General features: G+C 45.4%; 1 protein-coding gene across 1 annotated transcript in view; it reads left to right on the top strand.

Moving 5' to 3' along the window:
- The first annotated feature begins 1,567 nt into the window (after positions 1–1,567).
- The window catches only part of LOC104530611 (glutamate receptor ionotropic, kainate 4), a 127,265-nt gene continuing 119,039 nt past the window's right edge, over positions 1,568–9,793 (top strand). Inside the window, exon 1 of the mRNA XM_010175258.2 lies at positions 1,568–1,695. Coding sequence (XP_010173560.1) covers positions 1,614–1,695 — 82 coding nt within the window. The 5' untranslated portion in view covers positions 1,568–1,613. The remainder of the gene's footprint in view (positions 1,696–9,793) is intronic.

The following is a 9,793-nucleotide window of genomic DNA, read 5'->3' as shown; positions in this document are numbered from 1 at the left end:
GCTGCTGCCAACACTTCTAAGTAACCAATTTGCCACGTGCTTAAACTTTTAGGGCTTTTCCTCCCTACGCATTAGTCTGTAACTCCCACTAAAAAAGAGAAAATTGCCATTACCCTTGTCAGAGGTGGCTGATGATTTCCAGGCATTTTTTGGCAGCTTCTACTTTTTAAAAATGTGTTGAGCAGACAGCTTCTGAAATCAGGATGCTCTTCAAATGTCCAGCATACACTTAAACATGGGATACCTCAGTTTTCCCCAAACTGAGAGAATTGGAACTCAGAAGGCAGGACTGGTGGTGGGAGCTTCCCAAGGGAGATGTGATCCAGAAAGGGATCAAGGTGCAGGGAGTAGACACCTGCAGGGGCTCCCTGCTCAGGCCTTGCGTTGCTTTTCTATGGTCACCTCTCAGTATTTCTTCTGCCTCCCTTCCCTGTCTGTAAAAAGGGGATAGCCCCTCTGGGGAGTGCTGAGATGAGATGGAGGAAGTCTAACTTGAATCTAAAAATAGCTGAATTGAGAAATTGCAAGTAAAAAGCTACGTCTTTCTCGAACAAAACTCCTGGTAACTTCAAAGGCAGATTAAAGACTTTGCCTGTGTCAGGACTTCAGTATTTGGCCCAAGAATTAGACAAATGGAATAGTGTGAGAACGTTTGCCAGAAAATTAGAGAAGGGAGAGATAAGGTACCAGATGAAATACTCAAAGTCAGCATTTAAGGACATTGCTGCCTATGGAGATAATGTTATCAACTTGAGGGACAACCATTTCTCCTATGAAGTAAAATCTATCCTCTATATAGCTGTTTAAAATTATATTTGTTAAAAACTTCGTTAACTGTGCTGCAGGAGTCTGCCATGGCACAACTGGTGCCAATATCTGTATTAATAATAGATTTGTGGATTCTCTACCTACTGCTCTCATTTTGATGGTGTTTGGACTTTGAAAGTTAGACCTCTGTGTGTTGGGGTGGTGTTACCTTGTAAGAAGAGAAAAAAAAAAGGTCCTGATCTTGGTCTTGTTCTGAATCCTCTTGTGTCTGAAAGGAAGCAAAAGAGGTCTGTCATTGGGGCAGGAGCAGTACAAAGTTTCTAGTACAAGGTTTCTAGCTTGGTGACCAAAGTGTCTCTCTGACTCTCATCCCTCAAATTATGTTTGGTGTGAAAATGTTTTGTCCTATCCTAAAACCAGAAGTCATTATTATAAGTTGCAGGCTGCTTCTGTTTTGAATGAAATACAGGAAGGGGGGGGGGAGGGGGAGGGAGCAGGAATTAGAGATATGACTCAATATTGATTTCCACTTGTTTTTGTGGAAATGCTAAAAATGCCAAGATGAAATATTTGAACTTTTCTTTGTGCTTCTTTTCAATTTTTTGTTAGAAGCTCTTTGCCCAGTTTGACTCCAATTCCTGAATAATTCATAGTCTGTAAATAGCTTCCTCCTCCTCCTCCTTTGGTAAATAGACTCTTTGTCCCAAGCACTTGGCAAGCTCGAAGCAGTGTCATCCTGCTGAGTTGCTGTTTTGAGAGCAGAGGTGCTCACAGTGCCATATCTTCTCTTTCTGCAGTTATGTCATGCCCAGATCACCAAAGGGCTCCATGAGGATTTATAGAAGATGCCCCGTGTCTTGGCGCCTCTGGTGCTCCTTCTGCTGTGGCTGATGAAGATCGCTGCCAGCCCCCATTCCCTGAGGATCGGTGAGTACAAAGCTTGCTCTGATCTGCGTTTAACCATTCCTCAACTGATCGTTTGCACCACTCTGCATGGACATGCTCAGATGAGGGAAGCCAAGCTTGCCTTGGTGCTGTGCTCCCTGTTCGGAGGGGGGGGCTGAGACCCTTGCTGAGCTACAGTGTCCCACCTGCATTTTGGAAATGTTCTCTCCTTTGTCTTGTAAATGAAATGTGGTTTATGGTGAGTGTATATATTTGCATTGGTTTTTATGGTGGTAATGTTACCTGATGGGAATCTCTTTCTATATAAATTTGAAGTGAAAGCTACTCCTTGAAGAGGTACTGAGGAATGAAACTTGCTCCCCCTCTATGCCTTACCCAGCTTGACGCTCTCCTAAGCTCCTGACAGAAAGAAAGAGGTTTTTTGTCACAAATTCACTTGTCCCCTCATTGATGAGCAAGGAGTGTTTGAGTCCAAACTGAACCTAGTTAAGCTATGCTTTTGGTTTTCTTTAGGCTTTATTAAAAAGGGTTCAGGAAGAGGTACCATCATCTTCGCTTGCTGCCTGTGCAGATTAGGGGGAAGAAATGCATCCAGAAACCTTGCAGTGAAACTTGCTTCATAGTATTGACACTTTGCTCTGTTTAGAAAGGAAACTGACTGACTGCTTTTCCTGTCTGTTCTCTCTGGAGCTACAATCTGGTTGTATTAACTATTTGTTGCAGATAAGAAGCTAATCTTTTCCTGTCCCCATTTGCAACTTTCACAGGTGACACTTGAAGCAAAATTACTTCTTCCCTCTGCTAGTGGAGCATGAAGCAGCTCAGAAATATAGCAAGGGAGGGTCTGTGCTGGCAGGAGTCTGGGAAGGGTGGCTGGGTGTTTTATATCCCCAGCATCTGTGATTCATGTGGAACACTCATGCTGCATAGTCTCAACTCTGCAGGCTGCATTTCATGTTGATCGCAGGTCCTCCACTTGAGCCAGCAGACGGGGATGGACGGTGTGTTATCAGGAAGCTGAAGGTGAAAGATCCTTCATTATGCCTTGTGCCGCAGCCATCTGCTTCTGTGGGGAAAACACGATGGGTGCTTAGGAGTGTGAGGGGAAGGAGAGCTTCCCTGGTAGCAAACGTTGCAGTACTGGGCTGCAAACCAGTCTGGGAACTGGTGTGCTTGTCTACCTCCACAGTGCAACCAGAGTGAAATGGAAAGGTGTTTGAGAGGGATGGGATTGTGCTTTTGTGTTCCTGGCTGAGGACTGGAAATGAAAATCTGTGCTGCACTGCACTGAGGTCAACTACTGGGTGGGATTAGCTGCTGCTTTCCAGGTCTCAGCTTGGTGCGTGCTCAGATGTTCCCCAAATGGAGTGGATGGTGGCTGCTGTGAGGCCACATCAGTGCTGACCCCTGAGGACAGGCAAGAAGAAGCTGGGTTGTCTGTGTGTTCAGGGGACGCATGAACAACTGCAGTGGTGGTAGAAAATCTATCTCCCTCCATCTGTCCAAATACTAGTTTTGTTTTCTGTGGCTGGCATCTGCTGCTGGGTGAAGGAGATCTTGACATGCTGCTGGGGCCTGAAGGCATAACCATAATAGAAATTACTCACACACTTGAAGACAGGCATGGTTCACCAGTCCAGACACACTTGCTCTTAAAACTTATACCACTGCTGCCTAGTCCAGGGTGGAACTTGTCCTAGGACCAACAAACTTGCATTAGGATGTTGCAAAGGCAATGTAGAAGTTGAGATTTCAAAAAAGGAGTTAACGTTGTTGAGGGAATGGGAGGAAACTTTGCTGATCCTTTAAAAGGCACTGGAGGTCGTGGCTTCTGTGTTAAATGTAAGAGTGGTCAGAGACCCTGCAGTCCAGTCACAGGTGTCTCCTCCAGTCACTTCCTGCCTCTTGAGAATGGGACACCAGCAGTCCTGACCTTGGACCTACCTGTTTCCTGCATGTGAGCCTAAAGCAAGAATTTACTGAGGGAAGGGAAGCTCAAGTAGGTGCATTGGTACATATCTACTGCTTCTGCTTTACTTGTGGCCACAGAGCTAACTTCTCTGAAAATGATGTCTGAAGCAGATGGGCAAAGAGCTGAGGAGAGGTTTGGGGCTTTGGTTTTGTTTCTTCAAGACACAGTTTTATTTTAACAATATATCCAGCAAAAAAAGTTAATAAAAATAAGGTACAATATAGAGGGAGAGAAAAAAATACTACTGGCAACCCTGAAATAATTCCCAAATGCATACTTTTGGCAAGGCAGGGAGATACAATATCTAGCAACACGAATCAATGCACTGCATAGAAAAGGAAAACAGACCAGCATCAACATTTAAATATTCAAAGAAAATGCAAGCTAACACTTAAAATAATTCTGAAAGCCATCTGGTAACGGACCACTCAAATGCACAGTTATATGATTAGTAATGTGAGGTGAACATAGGCAATGCCACGTCTGGCTTCTTCACCAAGTTGCTAGAAGAGATTGTTTCCTGCTGCGCTTGGCTTCCAGGGTGGGAGGAGGCACAGTGGTGCTGAGTCAGGGGCGCTTGGCTTTTAAACTAAGCTCTGAGCTTTCCTGTTGCCACTTTCTTGGGTTTCAGGTGGATCTTGGACCTGATACTGCTCAGTGGATTTTATGGGCAGCAGATTGCTTAATCTTTGAGCACACGGCCACAGGAAGTTTTGCTAGCCTGGACGGGACCAACAGTGAACGTTGCATTGCAGTGAGCTTTAGAGGCATCATCTATGCAAAAAAATTGAGCAGAATATAGGCTACAGGGTGACCTTCCCTGTGACTTTGGCATGAATAGGAACAATCTGTAGCCTGTTGTATGCTCTATTTCTCTCCTGGATACACAGGAAAAAACATTGGTGCAAACATTTTTTTTTTTCAGTGTTTTTTCTTCAACCTTAAACTCTTGTTTTTTCCCTTCTGATCCCATCCTGGAGAAAGTCTCCTAGTTCACATTGTTCTGGAGACCTTTGTGGGGAAAAACAGTGACCCACATGCTTTATCCAAAAGAGTGTCTTTCGTTTATCAGTCAGCTCACCTCGTCTGCCTTGGTGAGGTATTATCTCAATAGATGCTCAAAAGTTGATTGTGATTGGGGTATGAAGAAGCAGGCAGGAATGGACATGTTCTCAGAAGCTTCCAGGAGCTCCAGGAGGGATGAGGCTTTGAGCAACCTGATCTAGTGGAAGATGTCCCTGCTCATGGCAGGGGGATTGGAACTAGATGATCTTTAAGGTCCCTTCCAATCCTAACCATTCCATTCTATGATTCTATGTAAGGAATTGCCTCAAGATATCCTGTAGCCCTTGAAAGAGGACGTGTATGTCCTACCAAAAGTCCTGGGAGCAAAACCCAGTAGTTAGTTGGTGCTTGTGTGACACGTTCCCTCGCGCATGCTGTCTTGCATCCATCCACACCAAAAGCACAAAAGACATCGGCTCCCTCCTGCCTGCCCCAGTGGCAGGCAAGGAGGATGCTGGTGCAGTGTGCTCTGGGCCAGCACCTCCCCTAGCTCTGGTTCCCTGTGGCATATACTGGCTGTAGAAGTAATTCTGGTGGTGTTTTTTGTTTGTTCACTCATGCTTAATAAAGCGTCAGGAAATTTACTTGAGTTATTTACCGAGTTATTTACTTGGTGTTATAGAGCAGACCGTCAGAGCCCTAAATTGGTATTCTCTTGCTAGATTCATTGAGTGTACTAACAGCTCATTTAAAATTCATATACAAGCCAAAGTTGTAGTTTATACATGGCATTGCCCTAACTAGCAGTATGCTCGCTAGCACTGACATACGATCTACTGCCAAACTCTTTGCAAGGTCTCCTTCAGACCTGCAGCTCTTTAAAATGCTCTTTTCTGTAATTGCCTCTGTCTGTCCCAAAATCCCTTCCCTGCCTCTACCTCCCAACTCTGCAAACTTCATGAAAATGGCAAGATGCAGCTCTAGCATTCAGGGTATTTTGCTTGGTGAAACCTAATGTTCTTCTACCCCATACCTAATGAACATGAGTCCACCACTTGCTCATCTAGTAATAGAAGCAGTCTGCGCTCCTGTCCCACTGCTTGTAGTAGCTTTTCATCCACCAGAGAAGCAATGTGTGGTCAAAGTCTCCACAAATCCAAACGGATGGTGGAGTGTCACTAAAAATGCTAGCCTGGGACACTCGTCCTTGTTTCTAGGCATGTTTCCCAAAATCTGGAATACCTAAAGGGATGTGAATCTCCTATGTCTGCTCTGACCATGGAACTATAATGTCAAGAAAATGTTCTTGGGATCCCCCAGAGCATGTGGAGTTGTGGGAAAACACTGTCATTTAGCTGTGCAGGCTGAAGTGGGTGGGAAGAGGCAGACTGGAGACATGCACCCAGCATTTTCTGCATCATTGCATTTGTATGGTCTCCCTCTAGTTCCTACCTATCACCCTGTGGCAGAGCATCATTTGTGTGGCCTTGCCTCCCTGCATAATTACCCTCCTGAAATGCTTACGATGCTGAGCTGCTTGCTTAGTGAGCTAAAGGCCCCGTGGCTGCATGGTGTGCTTCTGCCCTGTCCAGTGCAGTTTGTATGTTGGTGTGGCTGAGCAAGGAAGAAGCACTAAGAATTTAAAATGTGTAAGGCAAAAATGAACAATAATGGCAATGAACAGACTTGTGGATCATTTAAGTTCAGCTTCCCCAGCTCCCAGAGGATATACATAATTCTCCTAAAGGCACTGCAGAGAAGATCCCACGTTAACATTTTAAAGGGTGATAGTGCCACTGATGATGAAGGTGCAGTCAGTCCCCTGGATGCTGTAAAAGGAAACTGGCGATGTCAGCCCCTAGGCAGGTACAAATGCTTTCTCCCAGGGGTACAGTCTGAGACGGGGAGAAAGACGACTGTGCCCTTTACAGCAGGCTGGGAGAGCTGTGGCTTTGTGGTGGGTTGGCTTGTGCCAGCCCCAGCACCCCCATACCCTGACTTGCAGCTGGGTGACACAGCTTGAAACTCCACTTTTCTCGCCTATGTGGAGGCAGGGGAGTGTGTTTAACACAGACAAAGCACAAACTCCCTTTCCTTATGCCGTGCTGCTCTCTGGCATATCCTAGGCCTTTGTGGATGGTATCAATGCAACTGCAATAAACTGCTGTCCACCAATTCACTCTTCCCCAGCAGAGAAATGGCTTTACCCTGACTTTGAACCCAGCAAGGCTGCTGCCACCAGCTTAAAGCAGAGAAACAATCTCCCAAGTCTCGCATGGTGGTGCTGTTGCTGGAAAACATTTCCACTTGTAATTACAGTTAGCATTTAAACAAACAAAGCTTCTGGTAGGGGTGAGGTGACTCTTTCTGGCCAGTGGTCCCACCGATGGTGGGAGCAGAAGTGTTCAGTACTGCCTGTGCAGGAGGAGGCACAGCTAGTGATGCCTCAGCAGAAGGCAGCAGACTGGAGGGGAAGAACTGGGCTGGAAACAAAGCAGGTTGCTGAGACATGTGCGATCAGCTGGCTTCTCTGTGTGTGGAACTGTTTTTAAAGGACTAAAAGTAATCCTTCTGCGTCGGTCACCTCAGGGGCAGCAGCGCTCATTGGACATACACTTTCAAGTCCCATTGTGTTTGGACTGTGATAATACCAGCCTGGCTTGAGGAGTGGGGTGGGAGGAGAGTGTAGCTGCTCTGGGGGTCAGATTGAGGGGTACCTTCTAGTCATGAGGAGTTAACTGTTTGCAAAATGTTTGCAAAACGTTTGCCAAGTTGCATCTGGAGAATTAGGCATGAACAGAGGGCTGTCTGCATGCTGCAGTGACAGGAGCAGGTGTGGGATGCAGCTAGGTTGACATTAAATGTGGGTATGTTGGGGTCCTGGTCCATAGGAACCCAAGCTAGAGGCTATCCCAGGGGTGCCCCATGGCTACCCTCAGGTCCACACCATAGTTGCCTGTCTCCTGGAGACCTGTCCTGGGATGTAGCTCTCTAACACACCCAGCCCTTGGAGCTGGGAAGTGCTACTGGGTGCCTGAGCTTCAGTTCTGTCCCCTGCTTGAGTCATGCCTCACTGGGCTCATTTGAGCACTTGCATGTAGGGTTTGGCCTACATTGATTTTACCTTTTTTTTTTTTTAAAAAAAAAAAGAAAAAGGCTTTCACATTTCATTTAGGACTGAGAGTCTAAAGAAATAGAAAACTGTGGAGTAGGAGGAGGAGTATCCACATCTTTGTTGATGCATGACTTAGTAAATTTGTCTGGTTGAAATATTGTAAATGTTTCATTTCCCCCAATATTAAAAAGGGCCAGTTTAGTTCATTAAGGTGAAGTAGATTCATAGTTATTTGTCATTTGCTGCCGGAGCATAGTGAGGAGTAGAGGAAAATACAATATTATTTTGTTAACTATTAGCGCTTTTAAGTTTATTTTCATTATTCTTCCAGAAGAGTGATATTTTATTTATGTTTTCTGAGTTACGTGCATAAATTTTTATTTTTAAAAAGTCAAATCTTTTTATTTTTAAAAAGTCATTTTTTTTTTAAATTTTTAAAAAGATTTAAAAAGTCAAAATCTTTATTTTTTAAAAAGTTTAAATATGGATGCCAGCCCCTTTCAGCAGTGCCTTGTCTAGTCTCTTTGCAGTTCTGCACAGGTACAGCTGTGTTACAGTGCTAGAAAGAGTGGCTAACAGTGTCCTATCTCCTAGCCAAACCTTCCCTGTCCTGAGTGGTTTCGTAAAGGCAACTCATCCATGGAAGCTATTTCCAGGAAAAGGCAACTGAGGCTGTTCAAAGAGGGGATGTATGCTGCTGGTGACTGCTTCAGTCTCTTATCTAACCTGTTCTTCTCTGAAATGATCAGATGAAAAGTGGCCTTCTTGAATGCTTTTGATGTTGGATGCTGGAGCAGGGTGTTCAGGCTCCCTGCATGTGTGCTGAGGTTGGTATCGGAGGAGAACGTGGTCGCTGGTTGCCCACTGTGTGTGGGCTGGGTTTGCACGCTCTTGCTGATGCCTCTGTGAACATGAGTTTTCCTGAGGACTCGTGGGGCTGTTTCTCTGCCTGCAGAGGCAGGAGGCTCATTAGCACCATCGAAGTGAGAGTGAAAACTGCGGGAGGAAAGTGAGTGATTCCGAGCGAGGAGCCCTGGGAGTGGGAATCGAGTTGAGCTGCAAGCGAGTGCTTGAGCAGTACTTGAGGGATGTAGAAGTCCTGCATCCCTGCTTTGTTTTGCTTAGATTTTAAACAGTGAGGGGCCTTTTTAGCATACTGACTGAGGACTGAATACCAAAGAGAGAGGGACTGATGGTCTTCTCCAGCGTAGAGGCTTCTACATGAATTGCATGTCATCAGGGCTGAATGCGTTTGTCTTGAAATGGACTGAGCCACACGCTTCAGGGAGCCTTCACAAAACACAGAGGGGCTTGGTGCAAAAGTGGGGTGACCCAACATGTGTGACATGGGCATCTTGCCCTGCTGTTGATGGCTCTGTGGCAGAAAGGCATCCGTGGCATGCCCAGTGCCTGCGAGGGTGCCCTGCTTGCCTGGCCTCCTGGGAGATCAGAGTGGGAGGGCTTTGTGTCTCTCCAGGCTGCGTTTTTACCACATAAAACATAATGAACTCCTGGTCTACAGCTAAGGAATCCAGCACTACGATAATATTAATAATAAATAATAAGCAGATTTATAGCTTAGATCAATGCTACAGGGCATGGAGTGAGGAGAGGTGTGGATTTAGTGAGACAGACCATCTCTTTATGTGTTTTGCACCTCTGTGGCAGAGTTATTTTTACTGATCTGTTCCTGTTCAGTAATGCCTGAGGCAGGCTACATTGTACATCCCAAGAGGCCTTACGCTTTGTTTTGATTCATTATATATCCGCATACATATTATATACGTATAGATCTCTATGCAGAGCATCTGGATGGGAAATTCAGCTGGTAGTTATGGAAAAGAGCCATGTTGCTCAAGTAGCAAATCAACATAGAGCTCTATTTTTCCATTTGCTTGTTTAATGTAAGTTTTTTGTTGTTTGGTTGTTTTTTTTTTTTTTGGCTCCCCAGCACAGGTAAAGCTGTGATGTGCCTGGGCACAGCCAGCTGCTGTCCCATGCTGTACCGCTTTGTACATCTGGAAGGT

This window comes from Antrostomus carolinensis, unplaced genomic scaffold (assembly GCF_000700745.2).
Source record: "Antrostomus carolinensis isolate BGI_N321 unplaced genomic scaffold, ASM70074v2 scaffold4199, whole genome shotgun sequence".
In the NCBI taxonomy this organism is placed as follows: domain Eukaryota; kingdom Metazoa; phylum Chordata; class Aves; order Caprimulgiformes; family Caprimulgidae; genus Antrostomus; species Antrostomus carolinensis.
The sequence above is the reverse complement of the archived record's forward strand: the minus strand, read 5'-3'. Positions and strand labels throughout refer to the sequence as shown.